The sequence below is a fragment of the Struthio camelus genome, chromosome 25 (genome assembly GCF_040807025.1).
Source record: "Struthio camelus isolate bStrCam1 chromosome 25, bStrCam1.hap1, whole genome shotgun sequence".
In the NCBI taxonomy this organism is placed as follows: Eukaryota; Metazoa; Chordata; class Aves; order Struthioniformes; family Struthionidae; genus Struthio; species Struthio camelus.
Window position 1 is genome coordinate 4,665,635 of NC_090966.1, and position 25,984 is coordinate 4,691,618.

A 25,984-nucleotide genomic window follows, 5' to 3' on the forward strand; every position below is an offset into this window, starting at 1 on the left:
CTGGGCGATGCCGCGCGGGGGGGGGGGGGGGACACACACACGCACCGTGCAGCGCGCGTTATGCCGGGCGAGGCGAGAGGGGGGGCCCCGTGCAATGCGGCGGGGGGGGGCCCGTGCCCCGGGGGTTGCGCCGTGCAATGCGGTGGGGGGTGGCCGTGAAATGCGGGGCGGGGGGGGAGGCCCGTGCAATGCCGGAGGGGGGGGGGCTATGCAATGGTGGGTGGGGGGGCCGTGCAATGCCGGGGGGGCCCCCGTGCATCCGCGCCGCCGCTGTGCGTGGGGCCCGGGCCGCAGAGGGGCTGTTTGCAAACGCATGTTTGGGGGGGGGGTGTTGCACCGGTCTCGGCTCTATCGCTGACCGCCCCCCACCCCAAACCTGCCACGGGTGCGGGGTCCCCCCGATGCAGGGTCGCGGCCGCCGCTGCCCCGCGCGTGTCCAGCCGCTGCCCCGCGCGCGGCCGCCCCCCCCCCCCTCCCGTTTCCCTGCGGAGCCTTGTGTAACGCGGCGGCCGCCACCGTGGCCTCGCGGCGGGCGCTCGGCCGGGCCGCTGACGGCGCTCGCCTGCCTTCCCTCCCGCAGGGCCTCCTCGGGGCATGGCGCAGCGGTGCTGAGGCCGCTCGGCCGAGCCGCCCGCCTCGGCCTCCTGCGCGACGTCCCGTCCCGTCCCGCCGGCCGCCATGGACTCCCGGAGCGACGCAGGTGAGCGCCGGCGGGGCGGGATCCCCCCCCCCCCTTTGCCCACCTGCCGCCGGCCCGGGGTGGGGGGCTCCGCCGCTGCCCCCGTCCTCTTTACCCCATCTGCGAAATGGGTTCAGGGACCCCGCAGCCGCTCGTCGGCCCGGCCCGGCCCCTTCCCTCCCTTTCTGCTCCCGCTCCGCCGTCCTCCCCCCTCTTCTTCCCCCGTTTGGATCGAGCCGGGCTTTTCGGATGGTGCTTTTGGGAGCCGAAGCCCGGCGGCTTGAGCTTGGGCGGCTGCTGCTCGGCGGGCCGCGTGTGATGAGCTGGGCAGGTCTCAGCCCGGCGTCGCCAGGCTCCCGTCCGTCCCGGGCACCTGGTGGCCGAGACCGGGTCGGGGTCCGCGATGCTCTTCGGATGCTTGATGCACCCCAGGGTGGGATTTGGGGGGGGGGAGCGCTCTCTGCTTGCACCCGTTTTCCCAGTTCAGCCCCAAAGCCGGGGTGGAGGGGGGGGGCGGTGCGTGCCGCGGGGGTCCGGCGGCCGGCGAGGGCTCGTTCCCGCGGCCTCCTGCCCGACGGCGGTGCCAAAAATAGCTCCGCTGACGTCAAGCCCCAAAGCGCCCCGGCGGGCGGGGGGCCGGGGTTGGGGGGGGGGGGCGGCACGGGGGGAGGCGTCCCATAAATATCCCGGCTATTAAAAGTCTCAGGCTCGGATTAAACACGCTGGTAAATAAACGTGGCTGCCTGCTGGGGGGGGGGGGGTTTACGCACGGCCCCCCCCCGCGGGGGGGGGCGGCAGTGGGACGTGTGGCTCGTGGGGGTCCCCGTCGTGTGCCCCCCCCCCGGGAGCGTGAGCCGGTTCACGTCACTGATCCGGCAGAAAACGGCTCCCGGTTTCGGCTGTCGGCGCCACTGGGGGTTTGGGGGGGGGTCCTGGGGGGGGGTGTTAATCCCCCTCGGTGCAACCAGGATGTTATTCCTGGCAGCGCTGATGCGGATTAACGTCCCGAGCAATTAGGGTCTCCTTGGGGGGGGGGGGACACAACACACCACCGGGAGCAATTTAGGGGCTGGGGGTGCCGGGGTGACCCTGCTGGGCGATGGGGCGTGGGGGGGCCGGAGCGGCACCCGTGGGGGCGGCCGTGCCCGCGGGACCCTGCTGCGGGCTGGGACCCCGGCGCGGGGTGGGGGGAGCCTGGTCCCCGACCCCCAGCCAGCGGCTGGGGCAGTGGCGAGCAGTGATTTGTTCCCCCCCCCCACCCCCATCTCAGCGCTGCATTTGGGGGGATTTTGCATTGTACCCAGCACGTCCCCCCGCCGTGCCGGAGCCGGCGGGTGCTGGTGCCGGCGGGCGTCCCCGGAGCCCGGCTCCCCTAGCGCGCCACCCTATTTATAGCTGGCTCCTCCCGCGCTCCCGCTATTTCCAGCGGCCCCCAGGGCCCCCCCCCCCCGGGCCGCGGAGAGCGGCACGCCGAGCCCCGGCAGGGCAGCGTGGGGCGGCCGAACCCGCCGGCGCGCTCGCCGGGCCCCTTGCCCTGGGCGCCGCGGCGCGCCGCCGACCCTTTCGGAGGGGCGCTCGCCTTTCGCCGCCGGCCCGCCCTGGAGCTGCTGTCCCGCGCGCAGCTCCGCGCCGCCCTGCCCGCCGCAGGTGAGTGCCGCCGGGGGGGGGGGCGGGTGGGTGACCCCCATCCCCGCGGCGCTCCGAGGTGCCCCGCGCCGCCGCTTGCCGCCCGCCTGCTTCTTGCCGCGGGAACCGCTTGGCCCTTTTTCCCGCGGCGCCGCGCGGTGCCCCCCACCGCCGTCCCGGCCCGCTGCCTCCTCCTCGCAGCCGGTGCCCGGGGCCGGCGCTCGCCGCCTGCCAGCGGCTAAGAATACCCGGCGGGTATTTTTAGAGCTGGATCTCTAAGCCGCTTATCTCTGCCAGGCGGCTTTGAGCAGCCCGGAGCGAACGCTGCCGGCGCGGCGCTGCGAGGAGGGGGCGGCGATGGGGGGGGGGGTTTCCCCGCGTCCTCCCTGCCCGTTTGGGGTGGTGGGTTGGGGCCGCGCGCCTGGCGCTGTACGCGGGGCCGAGCGCAAGCGCTGGGCTTCGCTCGGCTCCGGGAAGCCCCGGGTCAACCGGGGTTCTGCAGCCTGGGGGGGGGACACGGCGGCACGTGGGTGCCCAGGGGGACGGTGGCAGGACGCCGTCCTCGCTGCAGTCTCGCCCGGGGTTTGGTGCGCGGCACGGTGGGCTTGGTGGCAGCGCTGCCTCTGCTGTGGGGGGCTGAGCCGCGGGCCCCCCCGGCACGGACTCGGCCCCGGAGACACGTGTGCACGAGGGGACCGGCTCTCCTTGCACAGGCGTGCACGCAGGGGGTCTGGCTGTCTTGCGTGGGTGTGCACGAGGGGACCGGCTCCCCTTGCACGGGCGTGCACGCAGGGGGTCTGGCTGTCTTGCGTGGGTGTGCACGAGGGGACCGGCTCCCCTTGCCCGGGCGTGCACGGAGGGGGTCTGGCTGTCTTGCGTGGGTGTGCACGAGGGGACCGGCTCCCCTTGCCCGGGCGTGCACGCAGGGGGTCTGGCTGTCTTGCGTGGGTGTGCACGAGGGGACCGGCTCCCCTTGCACGGGCGTGCACGGAGGGGGTCTGGCTGTCTTGCGTGGGTGTGCACGAGGGGACCGGCTCTCCTTGCACGGACGTGCACGGAGGGGGTCTGGCTGTCTTGCGTGGGTGTGCACGAGGGGACCGGCTCTCCTTGCACGGGCGTGCACGGAGGGGGTCTGGCTGTCTTGCACGGGTGTGCACGAGGGGACCGGCTCCCCTTGCCCGGGCGTGCACAGGGGCGGAGCTGGCTCTCCTTGCACGGGTGGGCATGAAGGGGTCTGGCTCTCCTTGCACGGGTGTGCGCGGGGTCGGCGCCGGCTCTCCTTGCTCAAGTGTGCACGAGGAGCCTGACTCCCCTTGCATGGGTGTGTGTGGAGGGGACCGGCTCCCTGTGCACGGGTGTGTGTGGTGTTGGAGCTGGCTCTCCTTGTGCGAGCGTGCACGAGGGGTCTGGTTCCCCTTGCACAGGCGTGCGCGGGGTTGGCACTGGCTCTCCTTGCACGAGCGTGCACGAGGGGGTCTGGCTCCCCTTGCACGGGCATGCACAGGGTTGGAGCCGGCTCTCCTTGCGTGAGTGTGCACGAGGGGGTCTGGCTCCCCGTGCGCGGGGTCGGCACCGGCTCTCCTTGCACGAGCGTGCACGAGGGGGTCTGGCTCCCCTTGCACGGGCATGCACAGGGTTGGAGCCGGCTCTCCTTGCGTGAGTGTGCACGAGGGGGTCTGGCTCCCCGTGCGCGGGGTCAGCACCGGCTCTCCTTGCACGAGCGTGCACGAGGGGGTCTGGCTCCCCGTGCGCGGGGTCGGCGCCGGCTCTCCTTGCCCGAGGTGCCAGCTCTCCTGCACATCCAGCCCGGGTGCCGCTGGGTCTTTCCAGCCCTGCCGCATCCATCCTAAGTACCGCTTTGGTTTCGGTGGGCTCTCAGACCCCAAGGGGTTAAGCAGAGCCAGTGCATCCCCTCGGGGTGCTGTGCCCCCCCCCAACGCCGGAGCGGGGGCTCGAACCGGCGCCCCGGGGCGGGCGCGGGGCCAGGCGGCGTGGCAGCGCGGCGGCCCCTCGCCAGCCCAAAGCCACTTCTGAGGCGCCCCTAAGTGCATGTTTGCCTGGGGCTGGGCCGCCCCTGCCCCTCCCGGGGCTATTTTTAGGCTCCCCCCCCCCATTGCACCCTGGCCGTGGGTGGGTTTTGCCCCCCCGGCTTTGGGCGATGCAGGGCACCCTGTGGGTGTCTCGCCCCTGTGCGTCCCCCCGGGGGCGGGGGGGGGGGGCGTCAGCAGTGACGTCCGTCAGTCCGTCCCGGGCGCGCGTCAGTGCCGGCCGCGCTGCCGCGGGGGGGTGGACGGGGGGTCCGGGCCGCCTTAGCGTGCGGCCCCCCCTCGCCCCCGTCTTCCCGTTGGGATGGGGCCCCGGCGTCCGGGCGAGTGCAGCCTCGCACGCCTGCGCTCCCCCCTTGGCTGATGGGGGGGGGGCTGAGCCGTGACCCCCCCCCTAACGTCTGTTTTGTTTTGGGGAGGGGGGCTGTCGTGGCTGTAGATGTTATGGATTGGGGTGTTGGGGGGGTGGCGTGATGCTGGGGGGCTGCCCAGGTTTGGGACCCCCACGCCCGTCGTTGCCCGCTGCAGCCGTGGGGCTGGTGGCCGTGGCCCTCAGGGCGGGGGCTCGGCTGGGGTGCCCCCCCCACCTCCGTTCTTGGGTAGGGGAGGGAAACTGAGGCACGGGGCAGGGTCTCCCTGCTGCGGATGGCGGTGCCTCTTAGAGTGACAGGGGAGCCCAGGAGTCCGGGGACCCTGGGCATCCCCCTGGGTGCCCCCCCATCCTTGGACCATCCCCCTCTGGGTGCCCCCTATCCCCAAAGCATCCCCCCTGGGTGCCCCTCCATCCCTGGACCACCCCCCTCCAGGTGCCCCACATCCTCCCCGGGTGCTCCCTATCCCCAGAGCATCCTCCCTGGGTGCCCCCCATCCCCAAAACATCACCCCGGTTGCCCCCCATCCCCGAAGCATCCCCCCCAGATGCCCCACATCCCCCCTGGGTGCCTCCCATCCCCAAAGCATCCCCCCTGGTACCCCCCCCATCCCCAAAGCATCCCCCCAGGTGCTGCACATCCCCACGCTGGGTGCTCCCCCATCCCGGAGCATCCTTCCCCCCCCCGGTGCCCCCCGTCCCCGGAGCATCTTCCCCCAGGTGCTCTGCATCCCTGGAGCATCCCCCCCGGGGTGCCTCCCCATCCCCAGAGCATCCCCTCCGGGTGCCCCCCGTCCGCGGGGCAGGCTGACGGGGGCCGTGCCGGCAGGGGCGGCGGAGGGGCCGGCGGAGGCGCCCGAGGCGTGCGGCGAGCGCCGGGGGCCGGGGCTGGACGCGGCGGCGCGGGAGCGGCAGCTGCAGCGCGAGCTCCTGGCCCTCAAGCAGCAGCAGCAGCTCCAGAAGCAGCTGCTCTTCGCCGAGTTCCAGAAGCAGCACGAGCACCTCACGCGCCAGCACGAGGTGCAGCTCCAGAAGCACCTCAAGGTGAGCCGGCACCCCGGCGCGGGGTCCAGCGGAGCCCCGCGGCTGCTGGGGGGGGGACGGTGGGCGTGGGGGAGCCCCAGGGCATCATCTACCCTGGGGTGATGGAGCCCTGGGGAGGGATTGGGGGTGACGGAGCCATGGGGCATGACGTAACGTGGGGTGATGGGTCCGTGGAGAAGGATTGGGGGTGACGGAGACGTGGGGCATGACGTAACATGGGTTGATGGGTCCGTGGAGAAGGATTGGAGGTGACGGAGATGTGGGGCATGACGTAACGTGGGTTGATGGGTCCGTGGAGAAGGATTGGGGGTGACGGAGCCGTGGGGCATGACGTAACGTGGGGTGATGGGTCCGTGGAGAAGGATTGGAGGTGACGGAGCCGTGGGGCATGACGTAACGTGGGGTGATGGGTCCGTGGAGAAGGATTGGGGGTGACGGAGCTGTGGGGCATGATGTAACGTGGGTTGATAGGTCCGTGGGGAGGAATTGGGGGTGACGGAGACGTGGGGCATGACGTAACGTGGGGTGATAGGTCCGTGGAGAAGGATTGGGGGTGACGGAGCTGTGGGGCATGATGTAATGTGGGGTGATGGGTCCGTGGAGAAGGATTGGGGGTGACGGAGCTGTGGGGCATGACGTAACGTGGGGTGATGGGTCTGTGGGGAGGAATTGGGGGTGACGGAGCCGTGGGGCGTGATGTGACGTGGGTTGATGGGTCCGTGGAGAAGGATTGGGGGTGACGGAGCTGTGGGGCATGATGTAACGTGGGGTGATGGGTCCGTGGAGAAGGATTGGGGGTGACGGAGCCATGGGGCATGACGTAACGTGGGGTGATGGGTCCGTGGAGAAGGATTGGAGGTGACGGAGCCGTGGGGCATGACGTAACGTGGGGTGATGGGTCTGTGGGGAGGAATTGGGGGTGACGGAGCCGTGGGGCGTGACGTGACGTGGGTTGATGGGTCCGTGGAGAAGGATTGGGGGTGACGGAGCCGTGGGGCATGATGTAACGTGGGGTGATGGGGTCGTGGGGAGGGGTTGGAGATGATGGAGCTATGGGACATCGTGTAACCAGGGTGGTTGAGCCATGGGGGAGGGATGGGGGGGATGGAGCTGTGGTTTGTCACTTAGCGTGGGGTGATGGAGCCGTGGGGCATCGTATGTCCTGGGGCTGATGGAGCCATAGGGAGGGTTTGGGAGTGATGGAGCCGTGGGGCATCACGTAGCCTTGGGGTGATGGAGCCGTAGGGAGGGTTTGGGAGTGATGGAGCCGTGGGGCATCACGTAGCCTTGGGGTGATGGAGCCGTAGGGAGGGTTTGGGAGTGATGGAGCCGTGGGGCATCACGTAGCCTTGGGGTGATGGAGCCATAGGGAGGGTTTGGGAGTGATGGAGCCGTGGGGCATCACGTAGCCTTGGGGTGATGGAGCCGTAGGGAGGGTTTGGGAGTGATGGAGCCGTGGGGCATCACGTAGCCTTGGGGTGATGGAGCCGTAGGGAGGGTTTGGGAGTGATGGAGCCGCGGGGCATCACGTAGCCTTGGGGTGATGGAGCCGTAGGGAGGGTTTGGGAGTGATGGAGCCGCGGGGCATCACGTAGCCTTGGGGTGATGGAGCCGTAGGGAGGGTTTGGGAGTGATGGAGCCGCGGGGCATCACGTAGCCTTGGGGTGATGGAGCCGTAGGGAGGGTTTGGGAGTGATGGAGCCGTGGGGCATCACGTAGCCTTGGTGCAACTGGGGGAACGGGGGCTGATGGCGCGGTGGTGATGGGGACCACATACCCCAGGGCGACGGAGCCGTGTGGGGCAGCTCGGGGAGGTGATGGAGCCGCACGGTGGGGGAATCGGGGCAGGGTGGCACGTCCCTTCCTGCGGCGGGGGAGCCGAGGCCCCACGGCCCTGATGCGCGCTGGGAGGTGGCGGGCGCCGGGCCGCTGGCCCGCCGGCGGGGGCCGACCCCGTCGCCGTGCCCCCCGCAGCAGCAGCAGGAAGCGCTGGCCGCCCGCCGGCAGCAGGAGCTGGAGCAGCAGCGGCAGCGCGAGCGGCAGGAGGCCCTGGAGCAGCAGCGCCTGGAGCAGCTGCACGCCCTGCGCACCAAGGACAGGAGCCGCGAGAGTGAGCGCGGGCCGGGGGGACGGGGTCGCGGGGCGACGGAGGGGGCGGATGCGGGACGGGGGACGGGGTCGCGGGGCGACGGAGGGGGCGGATGCGGGCCGGGGGGACGGGGTCGCGGGGCGACGGAGGGGGCGGATGCGGGACGGGGGGGTCGCGGGGCGACGGAGGGGGCCGATGCGGGACGGGGGACGGGGTCGCGGGGCGACGGAGGGGGCGGATGCGGGACGGGGGACGGGGTCGCGGGGCGACGGAGGGGGCGGATGCGGGATGGGGGGACGGGGTCGCGGGGCGACGGAGGGGGCCGATGCGGGACGGGGGGGTCGCGGGGCGACGGAGGGGGCGGATGCGGGACGGGGGACGGGGTCGCGGGGCGACGGAGGGGGCGGATGCGGGATGGGGGACGGGGTCGCGGGGCGACGGAGGGGGCGGATGCGGGATGCGGGACGGGGTCGCGGGGCGACGGAGGGGGCGGATGCGGGACGGGGGACGGGGTCGCGGGGCGACGGAGGGGGCGGATGCGGGATGGGGGACGGGGTCGCGGGGCGACGGAGGGGGCGGATGCGGGATGGGGGGGTCGCGGGGCGACGGAGGGGGCGGATGCGGGACGGGGGACGGGGTCGCGGGGCGACGGAGGGGGCGGATGCGGGACGGGGGGGTCGTGGGGCGACGGAGGGGGCGGATGCGGGACGGGGGGGTCGCGGGGCGACGGAGGGGGCGGATGCGGGACGGGGGACGGGGTCGCGGGGCGACGGAGGGGGCGGATGCGGGATGCGGGACGGGGTCGCGGGGCGACGGAGGGGGCCAATGCGGGATGGGGGGGTCGCGGGGCGACGGAGGGGGCGGATGCGGGACGGGGGGGTCGCGGGGCGACGGAGGGGGCGGATGCGGGCCGGGGGACGGGGTCGCGGGGCGACGGAGGGGGCGGATGCGGGACGGGGGGGTCGCGGGGCGACGGAGGGGGCCGATGCGGGACGGGGGACGGGGTCGCGGGGCGACGGAGGGGGCGGATGGGGGACGGGGGACGGGGTCGCGGGGCGACGGAGGGGGCCGATGCGGGATGGGGGGGTCGCGGGGCGACGGAGGGGGCGGATGCGGGACGGGGGACGGGGTCGCGGGGCGACGGAGGGGGCCGATGCGGGACGGGGGGGTCGCGGGGCGACGGAGGGGGCGGATGCGGGACGGGGGACGGGGTCGCGGGGCGACGGAGGGGGCCGATGCGGGACGGGGGGGTCGCGGGGCGACGGAGGGGGCGGATGCGGGATGCGGGACGGGGTCGCGGGGCGACGGAGGGGGCCGACGCGGGACGGGGGGGTCGCGGGGCGACGGAGGGGGCGGATGCGGGACGGGGGACGGGGTCGCGGGGCGACGGAGGGGGCGGATGCGGGATGGGGGACGGGGGACGGGGTCGCGGGGCGACGGAGGGGGCGGATGCGGGACGGGGGACGGGGTCGCGGGGCGACGGAGGGGGCGGATGCGGGATGCGGGACGGGGGACGGGGTCGCGGGGCGACGGAGGGGGCGGATGCGGGATGCGGGACGGGGTCGCGGGGCGACGGAGGGGGCGGATGCGGGATGGGGAGGTCGCGGGGCGACGGAGGGGGCGGATGCGGGACGGGGGACGGGGTCGCGGGGCGACGGAGGGGGCGGATGCGGGACGGGGGGGTCGCGGGGCGACGGAGGGGGCGGATGCGGGACGGGGGACGGGGTCGCGGGGCGACGGAGGGGGCGGATGCGGGATGCGGGACGGGGGGGTCGCGGGGCGACGGAGGGGGCGGATGCGGGACGGGGGACGGGGTCGTGGGGCGACGGAGGGGGCGGATGCGGGATGCGGGCCGGGGGACGGGGTCGCGGGGCGACGGAGGGGGCGGATGCGGGACGGGGGACGGGGTCGCGGGGCGACGGAGGGGGCGGATGCGGGATGCGGGATGGGGGGGTCGCGGGGCGACGGAGGGGGCGGATGCGGGACGGGGGACGGGGTCGCGGGGCGACGGAGGGGGCGGATGCGGGATGGGGAGGTCGCGGGGCGACGGAGGGGGCGGATGCGGGACGGGGGACGGGGTCACGGGGCGACGGAGGGGGCGGATGCGGGATGGGGGGGTCGCGGGGCGACGGAGGGGGCGGATGCGGGCCGGGGGACGGGGTCGCGGGGCGACGGAGGGGGCGGATGCGGGACGGGGGGCGATGGAGGGGGCGGATGCGGGATGCAGGATGGGGGACGGGGTCGCGGGGCGATGCAGGATGCAGGGGGCAGACGTGGACTTGGGGGGGCCTGGCCGCCGCGGGGACTGCAGGTTGGGGGCCCGGCATGTCCCCCCCCACGCCCCCAGCTGTCCCCCCCCGCTGCCCCCAGGCGCCATCGCCAGCACCGAGGTGAAGCTGAAGCTCCAGGAGTTCCTGCTCAGCAAGACGAAGGAGCCGCCTGCCGGCACCCTCAACCATTCCCTCCCCCAGCACCCCAAATGTTGGTAGGTGGCCCTCGGCGGCGGCGGGGGCCCAGGCGTCCTGGCGGGCTCGCTAACCGCCGTCGCCCCCAGGGCTCACCATACCTCGTTGGACCAGAGTTCCCCTCCGCAGACGGGCAGCCCGGGCACGCCGCCCTCCTACAAACTCCCCCTCCTGGGCACCTACGACGGCAGGGACGACTTCCCGCTCCGCAAAACCGGTGGGTGAGCCGAGCCGGGCAGGGCTCAGCCCGCCGGGTCCGGCGCCCCGGGGCTAACGCCGCTTCTCGTGCCCTCCCGGTGCCCGCAGCCTCCGAACCCAACCTGAAAGTGCGCTCGCGGTTAAAACAGAAGGTGGCGGAGCGGAGGAGCAGCCCGCTGCTGCGGAGGAAGGACGGCACCGTCATCAGCACCTTCAAGAAGCGGGCGATCGAGATCACAGGTGATGGTGGTGGGCGGCCCGGACGCCTGGGCTCTCGCCCGGGATGCACCGCGGGTCGGGGGGTAGCGGGCATCTCGGTTTCCCGCGCTTGGGGCTCGTGTTTCCCGCGCGGGATGGGATCGTCCGGCCGGGGCGCCTGGGGCCGCTCGCCCTCTCGGCTTGGGTGCACGCGCGTGCCCTCCGCGGAGCTGCCGGCCCGCCGCGACGCCCGCCCGGCCGCCCCGCAGTGTCCTCGGTGTGCAACAGCGCGCCGGGCTCCGGGCCCAGCTCGCCCAACAGCTCCAACAGCGCCATCGCCGAGAACGGCTTCACCGGCTCCGTCCCCAACATCCACGCCGAGGTAGGTGCCCCGGGGCCGCGGGGATGACGGGAGCAGGGTGCTTGCGCGCTCGGGCCCCCGTGCACGGCGCGCGCTGCGTGTTCAGGGTGCGGCGGGTGCACGGTGCATGCCTGTTCGGGGTGTAGTGGGTGTGCGTCACACATTGGGGGTGCAGCGGGTGTGAGGTGCTTGCACGCGTATGGGGTGCAGTGGGTGCGCGGTGCATGCGTGCATTCGGGGTGCAGCGGGTGTGAGGCGCATACACACGTATGGGGGGCAGTGGGTGCGCGGTGCATGCGTGCATTCGGGGTGCAGCGGGTGAGCGCCACTCGTTCAGGGTGCAGTGGGCGCGAGGTGCATACGCGCATTCGGAGTGCAGTGGGTGCATGGTGCATACGCACGTTTGGGGTGCAGTGGGTGCGCGGTGCATGCATGCATTCAGGGTGCAGCAGGTGTGTGCCATGCATTCAGGGTGCAGTGGGTGCGCGGTGGATACGTGCGTTTGGGGTGCAGTGGGTGCACACTGCGCATTCGGGGTGCAGTGGGTGCACATGCCCGTTTGGGGTGCAGCAGATGCACACTATGCATTCGGGGTGCAGCGAGTGCACAGTGCACGCTGCATGTGCTCAGGGTGCAGCGGGTGCACGCTGCATGTGCTCAGGGTGCAGCGGGTGCACGCTGCGTGTGTTCGGGGTGCAGCGAGTGCACGCTGCATGTGTTCAGGGTGCAGCGGGTGCACGCTGCGTGTGTTCGGGGTGCAGCGAGTGCACAGTGCACGCTGCATGTGTTCAGGGTGCAGCGGGTGCACGCTGCGTGTGTTCGGGGCGCAGCGAGTGCACAGTGCACGCTGCATGTGTTCGGGGTGCAGCGGGTGCACGCTGCGTGTGTTCGGGGCGCAGCGAGTGCACAGTGCACGCTGCATGTGTTCGGGGTGCAGCGAGTGCACGCTGCATGTGTTCAGGGCGCAGCGGGTGCACAGTGCACGCTGCATGTGTTCGGGGTGCAGCGAGTGCACGCTGCATGTGTTCAGGGCGCAGCGAGTGCACAGTGCACGCTGCATGTGTTCGGGGTGCAGCGAGTGCACGCTGCATGTGTTCGGGGTGCAGCGGGTGCACGCTGCGTGTGTTCAGGGTGCAGCGAGTGCACAGTGCATGCCGCGCGTTCGGGGTGCAGTGGGCGCATGCGCGTGTGTTCAAGGTGCAGCAGGTGCGTGCTGTGTGTTCAGGGTGCAGCGGGCTCACACGCGTGTGTTCAGGGTGCAGCAGGTGTGTGCCACGCGTTCGGGGTGCAGCGAGTGCGCAGTGCATGCCACACATTCGGGGTGCAGCAGGTGCACACGCATGTATTCAAGGTGCAACAGGTGCATGCTGCATATTCAGGGTGCAGCAGCGCATGGCGCACGTGTTCGGGGTGCAGCGAGTGCATGGTGCACACGTGCACGTTCGGGGTGCAGCAGGCGCATGGTGCGCGTGTTCGGGGTGCAGCGAGTGCACGGTGCACACGTGCACGTTCGGGGTGCAGCAGGCGCATGGCGCACGTGTTCGGGGTGCAGCGAGTGCACGGTGCACACGTGTGCGTTCGGGGTGCAGCAGGCGCATGGCGCGCGTGTTCGGGGTGCAGCGAGTGCATGGTGCACACGTGCACGTTCGGGGTGCAGCAGGCGCATGGCGCGCGTGTTCGGGGTGCAGCGAGTGCATGGTGCACACGTGCACGTTCGGGGTGCAGCAGGCGCATGGCGCGCGTGTTCGGGGTGCAGCGAGTGCACGGTGCACACGTGTGCGTTCGGGGTGCAGCAGGCGCATGGCGCGCGTGTTCGGGGTGCAGCGAGTGCATGGTGCACACGTGCACGTTCGGGGTGCAGCAGGCGCATGGCGCACGTGTTCGGGGTGCAGCGAGTGCACGGTGCACACATGCGCGTTCGGGGTGCAGCAGGCGCATGGCGCACGTGTTCGGGGTGCAGCGAGTGCACGGTGCACACGTGTGCGTTCGGGGTGCAGCGGGCACATGGCGCATGTGTTCGGGGTGCAGCGAGTGCATGGTGCACACGTGCACGTTCGGGGTGCAGCGGGCCCGCGGCGCGCCGCCCGGTTTCGAGGCTGGGCGCGCGGCCCGTTTTGCAGCCCGCGCGCCGGGTGTCACCTTGAGCCGGCTCCGGGTGCCGCAGAGCCGCCTCTGCCTCGCATCCAAATCAGCCGACGCCGCAGCGGGGCCGAGGCGGGTGCTGCAGCCACCCCGGGCTGGGGGGGCCCAGGGGCTGCAGTGGTGCCTGGGGAGGGGGGGGGTCTCCGGGGCGCGGGCACCCGCCGTGCCCCCCCAGCCCCGACCCCCCAGCACCGCCGCCTGCCTCCCGGCCCCGCAGCAGCTCCTGCCCCAGCACCGAGCCCTCACCCTGGACGGCGCCAGCCAGCTCAGCCTCTACACGTCCCCGTCCCTGCCCAACATCTCCCTGGGGCTGCAGGCCACCGTCACCGTGACCAACTCCCACCTCAACGTGAGTGGGGCCGCCCTGGGGACCCGGCCCCCCGCGGGGACGGTGGTGGGACCCGGCCCCCCGCGAGGGTGGCATGAGGTCCCGGTGTCACGCGGGGGTGGCACAGGGCTGCTGCACCCCACGATGGTTGCACAGGGACCAGGTGGCACGGGGACCCTGCGCCCCACGGGGGTGGCACAGGGGCTTGGTGTCACGCAGGGGCAAGCTCAGTCTCTGTGCCCCATGAGGGTGGCATGGGTGCTAGGCACCCAATGGGGCTGGAGCGGGGACTCAGCGCCCCGCAGCGGTGTCCCCTGGGGGTGGCATGGGGACGTGGTAGCCCGTGGGGCCCACGCGGGGACCCTGCACCCCACGGCGGGTGGCACAGGGACCTGGTGTCCCGTGGGGGTGGCGCAGGGCTCCGGTGCCCGGCTCGGGGCTGACACGGGGAGCTGCCGCCCCACGGCGGTGACACGGGGACGGGCTGGGGTGGCCGCGGGGAGGCTGGGGATGCCCAGCCCGCCGTGGAGGCGGGTGCTACCGCTTCGTGCCTCAGTTTCCCCACGGCACCCGAAGGCCCCCCTGCTTTCTCCCGCAGGCGTCCCCCAAGCTGTCGCCGCAGGCGGAGGCCGAGCGCCCGGCGGTGGCGGCGCTGCGTCCCGGGGCCGCCCTGAGCGGCAAGTTCCTGAGCACCTCGTCCATCCCCGGCTGCCTGCTGGGGGTGGCCCTGGAGGGGGAGGCGCCGGCCCCCGGCCCCGCGTCCCTGCTGCAGCACGTGCTGCTGCTCGAGCAGGCGCGCCAGCAGAGCACCCTCATCGCCGGTGAGCTTCCCCCCCGCGCCGGGTGCCCTGTCGAGCCGGGCTGGGTGCAACGGGCCCCGGCGTCCGGGCACCCCGCTGACGGCGGCTCTCCCTACCCCGTTCCCGTTTCCCAGTGCCCCTGCACGGGCAGTCGCCGCTGGTGACGGGGGAGCGCGTGGCGGCGGGCGGGCGGGCGGTGAGCAAGGTGCCGCGCCACCGGCCGCTGAGCCGCACGCAGTCGTCGCCGCTGCCCCAGAGCCCCCAGGCCCTGCCCCACGGCGCCCTCCAGCACCACTTCCTCGAGAAGCAGCAGCAGGTCCAGCTGGGCAAGGTGGGCGCGGGGCGAGGGCTGGCACGCGGTGGCTGTGGGGTGGCCGTGGGGTAGGGGCTGGTAGAGAGTGGCTATGGGGTGAGGTGGCCATGGGACAAGGTGGCTATGGGGGTGACCATGGGGCAGGGCCTGGCACAGGGTGGCCATGGGGTGACCATGGGGCAGGGGATGGCACAGGGTGGCCATGGGATGAGGTGGCCATGGGGTGACCATGGGGCAGGGGTTGGCATGGGATGAGGTGGCCATGGAGCAACGGTGGGCACAAGGTGACCATGTGGGTGAGGTGGCCATGGGGTAACTATGGGGCAGAGATTGGCATGGGATGAGGTAGCCATGGGGTGGCCATGGGTCAAGGCTGGGCACGAGGTGACCATGGGGGGAGGTGGCCATGGGGTAATCATGAAGCAGGGGTTGGCATGGGATGAGGTAGCCATGGGGCAAGTCTGGGCACAAGATGGCCATGGGATGAGGTGGCCATGGAGCAAGGGTGGGCACAAGATGGCCATGGGATGAGGTGGCCATGGGTCAAGGCTGGGCACAAGGTGACCATGGGGGGAGCTGGCCATGGGGTAATCATGAGGCAGGCGTTGGCATGGGATGAGGTGGCCATGGAGCAACGGTGGGCACAAGGTGACCATGTGGGTGAGGTGGCCATGGGGTAACCATGGGGCAGAGATTGGCATGGGATGAGGTAGCCATGGGGTGGCCGTGGGTCAAGGCTGGGCACAAGGTGACCATGGGGGGAGCTGGCCATGGGGTAACCATGAGGCAAGGGTTGGCATGGGATGAGGTAGCCATGGGGTGGCCATGGGGCAAGGGTGGGCACGAGGTGACCATGGGATGAGGTGGCCATGGAGTAATCATGAGGCAGGGGTTGACATGGGATGAGGTAGCCGTGGGGTGGCCATGGGGCAAGGGTGGACACGAGGTGACCATGGGGGGAGGTGGCCATGGGGCAACTATGGGACAGGGGCTGGCCCAGGTGGGCCGTGGGGCAGGGCTTGGGTCGGTAGCGGTGGCTTTTCCGGCTGTGGGGGGCTCGTGCCCACGGCCACCCCGTGCCCCAGCTGCTGAGCAAGCCGGGGGAGCTGGCGCGGCAGCCCCCCACCCACCCCGAGGAGACCGAGGAGGAGCTGACAGAGCAGCAGGAGCCGTCCCCGGACGCCGGGGTCCCCCCCGGCCCCCCCCAGGCGCTCACCTCGCCGGACGCCGGGGACCCCCCGGAGCGGCTGCAGGAGGCCGAGGGCTGCGGGGTGCCCCGCGACGAGCCGGGGGACAGCGGGGACGAAGCCGAGGCCGCCGGGAGCCCCGAAGTCGCCGAGCTGGGGGTCACCTACAAGCAGGTGGGTGCTGGGACGCCACATCGGCTTTGGGGGGCGGGGGGGGGGGGGCGGACGCGACGTGGCCCCCACCTCACCAGCCCTGAAACCGTACCCTGCGCCCTCCTTTGCGCGAGCCCCCCCTCCTTTGCGCGAGCTTCTCCCCCCCTCTTGCGCGAGCTTCTCCCCCCCTCTTGCGCGAGCATCTCCCCCCTCTTGCGCGAGCATCTCCCCCCACTTGCGTGAGCACCCTCCTTTGCGCGAGCACCTCTCCCCCGTCCTTTGCGCGAGCATCTCTCCCCCCTCTTTTGCACAAGTGTCCCCCCTTCCTTTGCGCGAGCATCCTCCTTTGCGCGAGCATCTCTCCCCCATCTTGCGCGAGCATCCTCTTTTGCGCGAGCATCTCCCCCCACTTGCGCGAGCACCCTCCTTTGCGCGAGCATCTCTCCCCCCTTCCTTTGCGCGAGCATCCTCCTTTGCGCGAGCATCTCTCCCCCATCTTGCGCGAGCACCCTCCTTTGCGCGAGCATCTCTCCCCCCTTTTGCACAAGTGTCCCCCCTTCCTTTGCACAAGTGTCCCCCCTTCCTTTGCACGAGCATCCTCCTTTTGTGCGAGCATCTCCCCCCCCTTTGCGCGAGCATCTCCCCCCCTTGCACGAGCATCCCTTTTGCGTGAGCATCTCCCCCCACCCCCCGCAAGAATCTCTCTCTTGCCCCAGCGGGTCCTGGGGGCCAGCTCCCACCCAGCCAGGGCGCCCCCCCCCCCTCCACTCGCCCCCCCCCAAATCCCCCCCCCCGCCGCCCCGTCCCCGCGCGCTGCCGCAGCGATGACTCGGAGGGGCCGTGAGTCATCGCCGCCCCCACGCCGGCCTCCCGGCTGCGCCGCCCCCGCGCCGCGGCCCCCCGCCCGCCCGCGGCCCCCGCCGTGACTCATCGCCGCCGGCCCCCACCGAGGGGGTCCGGGCGGCGTTTCGGCGCCGGGGGCTCAGGCGGCTGCCGGCGCCGCCGCAGCTCTACGCCGCGGCGCCCCTGGGCCTGCTGGCGCTGCCGCAGCAGGCGCTGAGCCGGACGCAGTCGTCGCCCGCCGGCGCCGGGCTCAAGCCCCCCGCGCCCGACGCCCCCCCCCAGCACCTCTTCACTACAGGTACGGGGCGACGGCGGCTGGCGCCCCTTCCCCGCGCCCTGGCGCTTAGGCGGGGGTCCCGTCCCCCGGTGGCTCTGGGGGCGTCCGTGTCCCGTGGGGGTGACGCCGTCCCGTGGGGTGCCCCGTCCCGCGGTGGGTCTAGGGGTGTCCCTGTGCCGTGGGGGTGTCCCTGTGCCGTGGGGTGCCCCATCCCGCAGTGGGTCTAGGGGTGTCCCTGTGCCATGGGGGTGTCCCTGTGCCGTGGGGTGCCCCATCCCGCAGTGGGTCTAGGGGTGTCCCTGTGCCGTGGGGGTGTCCCTGTGCCGTGGGGTGCCCCATCCTGCAGTGGGTCTAGGGGTGTCCCTGTGCCACGGGGTGCCCCATCCCGCGGTGGACTCAGGTGTGTCCCTGTGCCGTGGGGGTGTCCCTGTCCCTTGGTGGGCTTGGGGGTGTCCCTGTGGCATGGGGGTGTCCGTGTGGCATGGGGTGCCCTGTCTCGCTATGGGTCTAGGGGTGTCCCTGTGCCATGGGGGTGTCCCTGTGCCATGGGGTGCCCTGTCCCTCGATGGGCATGGGGGTGTCCCTATCCCATGGGGTGCCATGTCCCTTGGTGGGCTCAGGGGTGTGCCTGTGCCATGGGGGTGTCCCTGTACAATGGAGTGCTGCATCTCTTGGGGGTCTAGGGGTGCCCCTGTGCCATGGGGTGGCCCATCCCTTGATGGGTCTAGGGTTGTCCCTGTGCCATGGGGTGACCCTGTGCCATGGGGTGCCCCATCCCTTGGTGGGCTCAGCAGTGTCCCTGTCCCATGGGGTGCCCTGTCCCTCGATGGGCTCAGGGGTGGTGTCCCTGTGCCATGGGGGTGTCCCTGTCCCATAGGGTGCCCCATCTCTCAGTGGGCTCAGCGGTGTCCCTGTGCCATGGGGTGCCCCATCCCATGGTGGGTCTAGGAGTGTCCTTATGCCATGGGGGTGTCCCTGTGCCGTGGGGTGCCCCGTCCCGCGTTGGGCTCAAGGAGGCCCCTGTCCATGGGGTGGCCCGTGACCAGCGGGGCGCCCCTGTCCCGTGTCTACCCGCGTCCCGTGGGGCGTCCCTGTCCCTCGGTTACCCTGGCGCCGTCCTTGTTCAACGGGGGACGTGCCTGACCCACGAGATACCCTGTCCCTTGGTGGCCCCAGAGGCGTCCCTGTCCCGCGGGCCGTCCCGTGCCCCCGTCCGGCGGCGGGGCGCCCCGGCGCGGCGGGCGCTCGGCCCCGGCCCAGGCGCCCCGCTGTGGCTGCCCCGCGCAGGCGTCGTGTACGACACGTTCATGCTGAAGCACCAGTGCACGTGCGGCAACACCAACGTCCACCCGGAGCACGCCGGCCGCATCCAGAGCATCTGGTCCCGCCTGCAGGAGACCGGCCTGCTGGGCAAGTGCGAGGTGAGCGCCCGGCGCTCAGCGCCTCGGGGCTGTGCGGCGGCCGCCGGGTCTCACCCCCGCTGTCCCCGTCCCTGTCCCAGCGCATCCGGGGCCGCAAGGCGACGCTGGAGGAGATCCAGACGGTGCACTCGGAGCACCACGCGCTGCTCTACGGCACCAGCCCCCTCAACCGCCAGAAGCTCGACAGCAAGAAGCTCCTGGGTAGGTGCCGGCGTTGTCCGTCGGAGCCCCGGACGCCTGGGTCCCTTTTCTGAATCCGGGTGGCGGGATGAGCCCCGCTGCGGAGGACGGCGCGGTGCCCCGCGTCACCGCGCTCTCTTGTCCCGGCAGGTCCCATCAGCCAGAAGACGTACGCGGTGCTGCCGTGCGGGGGCATCGGGGTGAGTGCAGCGGGGGGGCCGGATGGGGCAGGGGGCCGGGGGCACTGTCCCCCCCCGCCCCGCCGCTGACGTCCCCCCGCTTGCGTCCGCGGGCAGGTGGACAGTGACACGGTGTGGAACGAGATGCACTCGTCCAGCGCCGTGCGCATGGCCGTGGGCTGCCTGGTGGAGCTGGCCTTCAAAGTGGCCGCCGGGGAGATCAAGGTGAGCGTGCCGTCACGGGCTGGTGCAGGCGTGTGCGCACGTGTGCACATCCTGACACGCAGCCCACGCGCGCGCTTGTGCTGCTCTGGTGCGTGCTGGTGCTTGTGCACGCTCGTGTGTGTGCACGCTGCTCTCGTGCACGCTTCCCTGGACGCGCGTGACAGTCCTCGTGCACGCTTGCATGTGCGTGCACGCTGCTCTCGTGCACGCTTCCCTGGACGCGCGTGACAGTCCTCGTGCACGCTTGCATGTGCGTGCACGCTGCTCTCGTGCACGCTTCCCTGGACGCGCGTGACAGTCCTCGTGCACACTTGCATGTGCGTGCACGCTGCTCTCGTGCGTGCTTCCCTGGACACATGTGATTGGCCTCGTGCACGCTCGTGTGTGTGCGCGCTGCTCTCGTGCACGCTTCCCTGGACGTATGTGACAGTCCTTGTGCACACTCATGTGTGTGCACACTGCTCTCGTGCACGCTTCCCTGGATGTGCGCGAACGGCCTCATGCACACTCGCGTGTGTGCACAGTGCTCTTGTGCACGCTCCCCTGGGTGTGCACGGCAGCCCTCGTGCGCGCGTACACGTCCCTCACGTGTGCTTTCCCGGGTGCGCCTGACAGTCCTTGTGCAAGCTGGCGTGTATGCGCGTGGCTCTCGTGCGTGCTTCCCTGCGTGCGAGCCGTGCACGCCCCGAGGCACACGAGAGCTGTGCACGCCCCCGGGCACGCTCGTCCTTGCACGATCGCCTGCGACGCCGCTGGCTGCAGCCGGCCTTTGCCGAGCCGCCGGGCGCGTCGCCGGGGAGGCGGTGGGGAAGGAGCCCCCCCCCCCGCCTGCCCACGTGCGCACACGCGTGTGCACATGCACACGCCTGTCCCTCTGTCCCTGGCAGAACGGCTTCGCTGTCATCAGGCCGCCGGGACACCACGCGGAGGAGTCCACGGCCATGTGAGTGCGAGGGGCCCCGGCGTCCGGGCAGCATCGACTTGGGGGGGGTGCCCGGTCCTGCCGCGGGGTCTCATCCTGCTCCTCTTTCCCCAGGGGCTTCTGCTTCTTCAACTCGGTGGCTATTTCGGCCAAACTGCTGCAGCAGAAGCTCAGCGTTGGCCGCATCCTCATCGTGGACTGGGTAAGGCGGCGCGTCCCGGCTCCCCCCCTCCCCGGCAAGCCCCGTGCCCACCCGCCGCCCCCCGGCTCGGGGCCGGGGGCCGCCCTGACGGCGCCCCTCGCTCGGCCAGGACATCCACCACGGCAACGGCACGCAGCAGGCTTTCTACAGCGACCCCGACGTGCTCTACATCTCCCTGCACCGCTACGACAACGGCAACTTCTTCCCCGGCAGCGGGGCGCCCGAGGAGGTGAGCGCCGGGCGGGCGGCCGGGGCTGGCGGGCCCAGGCGTCCGGCGGAGGCGGGGGGCTCACGGGCCTCTCCGCTCAGGTCGGCAGCGGGATGGGAGTGGGCTACAACATCAACATCGCCTGGACGGGCGGCGTGGACCCCCCCATCGGCGACGTCGAGTATCTCACCGCCTTCAGGTAGGTGCCGGGGCGAGGAGGGGACGGCCACCGGCCCGGTGGCCCCCCAAGCCCTGACGCCCCGCGTCCCCCACCCCCCCCAGGACCGTGGTGATGCCCATCGCCCACGAGTTCTCCCCGGACGTCGTGCTGGTGTCGGCCGGCTTCGACGCCGTCGAGGGCCACCTCTCCCCGCTCGGCGGCTACTCCGTCACCGCCAAATGTGAGTGGGGCAGGCGGCGGGGACGCGGCGCCGCCGGCCGCCCGTCACCGCTGCCTCCCGTCCGTCCGTCTCCACCAGGTTTCGGCCACTTGACCAAGCAGCTGATGAAGCTGGCGGGCGGGCGGGTGGTGCTGGCGCTGGAGGGGGGCCACGACCTGACGGCCATCTGCGACGCCTCGGAGGCCTGCGTCTCCGCGCTGCTCGGCCTCGAGGTGGGGAGCCCCCGGCCCCCCGTGCCCCCGGGGTCCGGCGCCGTCCCCGGCTCTGACGGCTCGTGTCGTGTCCCCCCCCCCCCCCCCTCCTGCCGCAGCTGGAGCCCCTGGACCCGTCCCTGCTGCAGCAGAAGCCAAACGTCAACGCCGTGGCCACCTTGGAGAAGGTCATCGAGATCCAGAGTGAGCGGCCCCAGGCTGGGGGGGGGGACACGCTGCCCCATTGGTGGCCGTGGGGGGGGGACCTGCCGGGCTCCCTGGGGGTCGGGGGGGTCCCTGGGGCTGTCCCTGCTGGGAGGAGGACCTCAAGGGCTCCCTGGGGTTTGGGGGGGGCCTCGGGGCTGTCCCTGCTAGGTGGGGACCCACAGGGGTTCAGAGGGTCCCTAGGGTTCAGGGGGTCCTTGGGCACTGTCCCTGCTGGGGGGGGACCCACAGGGGTCCCTAAGGTTTGGGGCGGGGGTCCTCGGGGCTGTCCCACAGGGGCTCAGGGGGTCTCTAGGGTGGTTCAGGGGGTCCTTGGGTGCTGTCCCCACTGGGGGGACCCACAGGGCTCCCTGGGCTTTGGGGGGGAAGGGTCCTCAGGGCTGTCCCTGCTGGGTGGGGGACCCCAAGGGCTCCCTGGGGTTCGGGGGGGTCCCCGGGGCTGTCCTCACTGGGAGGACCCACAGGGGTCCCCCGGGTTTGGGGGGATTCACAGGGCTGTCCCTGCTGAGGGGACCTACTGGGGGGTCCCTGGGGCTCAGGGGGGCTCTCCCTCCTGGGTGGGACCCACAGGGCTCCTTGGGGTTCAGGGGGGTCCCTGGTGCTGTGTCTGCTGGGGGAGGACCCACAGGGGTCCCCCGGGTTTGGGGAGGGGGCCCAGGGGCTGTCCCTGCCAGGTGGGGACCCACAGGGATTCAGGGGGTCCCCAGGGTTTGGGGGGGGGTCCCAGGAGCTGTCCCTGCCAGGTGGGGACCCACAGGGATTCAGGGGATCCCCCGGGTTTGGGGGGGGGGTCCTTGGGCACTGTCCCTGCTGGGGGAGGACCCACAGGGATTCAGGGGGTCCCCAGGGTTTGGGGGGGTCCTTGGGCGCTGTCCCTGCTGGGGGAGGACCCACAGGGATTCAGGGGGTCCCCAGGGTTTGGGGGGGGTCCTTGGGCGCTGTCCCTGCTGGGGGAGGACCCACAGGGATTCAGGGGATCCCCCGGGTTTGGGGGGGTCCTTGGGCACTGTCCCTGCCAGGTGGGGACCCACAGGGATTCAGGGGGTCCCCAGGGTTTGGGGGGGGTCCTTGGGTGCTGTCCCTGCTGGGGGAGGACCCACAGGGATTCAGGGGGTCCCCAGGGTTTGGGGGGGTCCTTGGGCGCTGTCCCTGCTGGGGGAGGACCCACAGGGATTCAGGGGGTCCCCCGGGTTTGGGGGGGGTCCTTGGGCACTGTCCCTGCTGGGGGGGGACCCACAGGGGTCCCCAGGGTTTGGGGGGGTCCCAGGGGCTGTCCCCCCCCCCCGATGGGGACAGCCCCGAGGGAGCCCCCCGCCCCGGCCGCGGCCCTGACCGCCGGCGCGCAGGCAAGCACTGGGGCTCGGTGAAGCGCTTCGCCGCGGCCGTGGGCTGCTCCCTGCTCGAGGCGCAGAAGGGGGAGGCGGAGGAGGCCGAGACGGTGACCGCCATGGCCCTGCTCTCCGTGGACGCCGAGCAGGGGCCGGGCAGCAGCGACCGCAGCGCCAGGTACGGCCCCCCGCGTCCGTCCCCCCCCCCCCGGCCGGGCTGCGCGTCCCCCCGGGGTCCGGGTCCGGCCCCGCTAACGCCCCGCGCTCTCTCTGCCCCCAGAGCCGCGGAGGAGCCGATGGAGGCCGAGCCCGCGCTGTGAAGTGCCACTTCCCGCCGCCGGCTGTCGTTTCCAGGGGGGGGAGGTTTGGGGTCGTTTGTGATATTTTTTCCGTTCCCGAAACGAAAGAAACGCCGACAGAGAGAGAAAGAAGGGGGGGGAGGGGGAAAAAAAAAAAAAGAGAAAAAAAAAAAAGAAAAAAACCACCACCACCAAAAAAAAAAAACCCGAAACGGAAGGAAACCAGGAGGAAAAAAATCAGGAAAAAAAGAGGAAAATTATTTTCTTTTTCTATTAAAAAGAGGAGAAAAAACCCACGTCCTGTTGGACTCCAGCTCCACGCGGTGTTTGCGGTCGTGTCTCTTGTGCAGCATCCGGTTCACCAGCATCCCAGCCTCGTCCCGCGCCGCCCGGGGTCTGTCCGTCCGTCCGGCCGGCCGCTCGTTCCGATTCTTTTCGCCGTTGTCTCTTGGGTTTTTTAATGTCCCCCCTCCCCTCCTCTCCCGCTTTTCCGAGCGTCCTTCCCCGGTCCGGGGAGCCTCCGGATTTCGTCGCTCTTCTCTTTTTCGGGTTTTTTTTTTTTTTTTCCCCTTCCGTTTTTCGCCCGTCTCCCTCCGTTGTGCTGGCGCCGACCGCGGCCTCGGGGGCTTCCTCCTTCCCTGCCGCCTCGGTCCGAGCATCCCGTCTCCGCCGCGACGCGGTCCGTCCCCGGCCCGGGGCAGGCGATGGGAAATCTTTGTGCCTTTAATTAAGTCATTTTGTTTAATGCCTTAATTTCCCTGCGATTTTTTTTTTTTTTGGGGGGGGGGGGAGTCCTTTTTTTTCTTTTTCTTTTTTTTTTTTTTTAAATCCGTTCTGTGTTCCCGTTTCGGAAGGAGACGCTAGAAAGGCAAGAGGCGCCCGCGCCGCGGTCCGCGTCCCCTCGTCCCCGCTGCTTTCTCCGAGGGTCGTTTATTTTGGGGAGGGGGAGGTTGGGTCTCGGCCAGGCCTCGTCTCGCTGTAAATAAGTAGGTTCCTCGTCTCGCGCGCGCAGCCCAGCGACGGATCCCACCGCGTTTGGTGCCGGGAAACGTCGTCCGTTCAGAAAGGAGGGAAAAAAAAAAAAAAGAAAGAAAAAAAGGGGGGAGACAAAAAAAAGAGGAAAACAAAACCCCACACTTTCTTTTCCTGTTGCTTCACCAGCCGAAGGGGACGCGGAGCGATTTTTAGCTTTAAAAGAGAGAGAGAAAAAGAAAAACCCACAAAGGTATATAATTTTATTACAGATGTATTATTTAATAGTATTTTTTTAATGGGTCGCACCGGCCGCTGGTCCGCGGAGGGGGGCGGCGAGGACGGAAACGGCGCTTTGCGTTTTAAGTTATTGCGGGGCGTTTTTTGGGGGGGGGGGACCCCCCATCGCCGGGCTGGGGTTGGGGGGAGAGCCTGGCTCGGGGTGGGGGTGACGGCGGGATTTGGGGTGCCGGGGGATGAGGACGCGGCGGACGTCCCCGGCATCCGCACCCCGGGCTGGGGGAGCCCGGCGCCGAGCGGGGGACCCGCGTGTCCCCCCACCCGCCCCGCCGGCGCGGGAGGCAGAAACGCCCCTCGGGGAACCGGCGAGCGCCGCCGGGGGCTGCGGGGTGCCCGGCCCCCGGCCCGTCTTGCTCGGGGCTCGTCCTTCCCCCTCCCCGCTCGCAGCCCTGCCCGCGGTTTCTTTTCTCTGTCTGTCTTGACGCCCGCTCGCGCGCTCTCGATATGGTTTTCAGTTGAGTATTTTGTAATATGTTACCGATGTTCGTCCTTGTATAAATAAAACTGTTTCTGGCAATACCCGGCGGCGCCGCTCTGCCTTTGGGGGCTCAGCCCTGAGGGAGGTGCTGGGGGGGGTGCAGGAGCACGCGGGGTGGCGATGGGGGCTCCCGGCCTTGCTGTGTCCCAGTCCTGTCCCCAATCTGTCACCAAGGGGGGGGGGGGGGGCTGACCCCCTTCCCCGGCATCCCGCGTAGCAGCGGGGCGCGGGGATGGGCTGGGTACCGGGGTGCCTGGGAGCAGGCTCAGCCGGGTTGCGGGGTCTCCGTTAACCCCCCTAAGCCGGGCTCTGCCCTGCTCGTGCCCCTGTTTGAAGGACTCGGGGCGGCAGGTGAATGAAAAATGCATTTATTTGGTTAGAAATGTGATGGCCCTGCTGGATGCCGCGGTGCGGCGGGGTCCCCACCCCGGGGACGGGCTCTGTCCCGCGGGAGGGGAGCTGGTACCTCCTGGCATCCCCCTCATGGCCAGGCTCGAAACGCCCCTCTGCAAGGTACTGGTCTCCCTGCGGTACCCCTGTCCTGTTGGGCACGTGTCACCCACGCTGCGTCCCCAGCCCTGCAGGCCATGGTGGGGGGGGTACCCTGAGCTCTGCCACTGGGGCTCTTGCTGCCCCGTGCCCCGAGCAGAGATGTTAGCGCAACGCAGGTTAAATTACTGGCCTTCTGGCCCAAAAGTGGGGTGGGGGGGGGGGATGTGACCGACCCATGGCACGGAGCCACCTGCGGCGGGCACAGCCGAGGGCAGAGCCAGCAGGGAGCACCAGGCTCAGCTTGGGGCAGCAGGCTGTGGAGCCGGGGCGGCGTCGGGAACGCTAGTCAGCGTGCTGGGAGCCTCGCGGGCAAGTGAGGAAGAGGACGAGCCGGGGCACGAGCGCCACCACGAGCCAGGGCCCCGCGGCGTACTTGAGGAAGCTGGTGCCGTACCACAGGGCCATGTTCTCCGGCTGCAGGACGACGCGGTGCAGGACGTGCACGGCCGCCAAGGCCAGCACGGCGCAGGCGACCCTTTGCCGCGGGGCGAGCCGCTCGCGCCGGTGCAGGGGGGAGCCCACGGCCAGCCCCAGCCCCAGGGCGCTGCCGGCGTCGCGGCACACGGAGGTGAAGGGCCGCGTGTCGAGGCGGAGCCAGGCGGGGTTCGCGCACCACTTGGTGGCCAGGCGGATGGACCTGCAGAGGGAGGAGAGGCATGATCAGAGCGTGTTTGGGACAGGGGCCGGGCCGTCCCCCCCCCCCCAAAAAAAAGGGACGCTCCGTGACACCGGGGGAAACGGAGCAGCCATGGAGGGAGCGCTCTGCAACCGCTTGAGTGCTGA

The 25,984-nt window shown here is 71.2% G+C and overlaps 2 protein-coding genes across 16 annotated transcripts in view; one reads left to right on the plus strand and one right to left on the minus strand.

Moving 5' to 3' along the window:
• The first annotated feature begins 663 nt into the window (after positions 1-663).
• On the plus strand, positions 664-24,690 carry HDAC5 (histone deacetylase 5). Of its 4 annotated transcripts, none has more exons than XM_068919478.1 (25): positions 664-700; positions 5,550-5,764; positions 7,739-7,874; positions 10,224-10,338; positions 10,408-10,535; positions 10,625-10,756; positions 10,984-11,096; positions 13,435-13,566; positions 14,144-14,366; positions 14,480-14,676; positions 15,744-16,019; positions 17,007-17,139; positions 18,406-18,539; positions 18,620-18,740; positions 18,870-18,919; positions 19,016-19,123; positions 20,011-20,066; positions 20,160-20,247; positions 20,357-20,476; positions 20,557-20,654; positions 20,738-20,856; positions 20,935-21,068; positions 21,167-21,251; positions 22,619-22,778; positions 22,881-24,690. In XM_068919478.1, exons 1-25 carry the CDS (start codon positions 679-681, stop codon positions 22,918-22,920), a joined length of 3,135 nt encoding a protein of 1,044 aa, XP_068775579.1. In that variant the 5' UTR covers positions 664-678; the 3' UTR covers positions 22,921-24,690. The 4 variants fall into 4 exon arrangements, with proteins under 4 accessions (XP_068775579.1, XP_068775582.1, XP_068775580.1 ...); XM_068919481.1 differs by having other exon boundaries at positions 17,052-17,139; XM_068919479.1 differs by having other exon boundaries at positions 13,438-13,566.
• G6PC3 (glucose-6-phosphatase catalytic subunit 3) overlaps positions 23,441-25,984 on the minus strand; it is a 41,016-nt gene continuing 38,472 nt past the window's right edge. For 8 of the 12 annotated variants that reach the window (XM_068919494.1, XM_068919491.1, XM_068919490.1 and 5 more), the window contains one exon: positions 24,130-25,838. In XM_068919494.1, the coding sequence (XP_068775595.1) occupies positions 25,484-25,838 (355 nt within the window). In that variant the 3' untranslated portion in view covers positions 24,130-25,483. Of the gene's footprint in view, positions 24,088-24,129; positions 25,839-25,984 lie in introns of those variants that run through there. The other 4 variants (XM_068919498.1, XM_068919497.1, XM_068919496.1 and 1 more) reach the window with 1 other exon arrangement.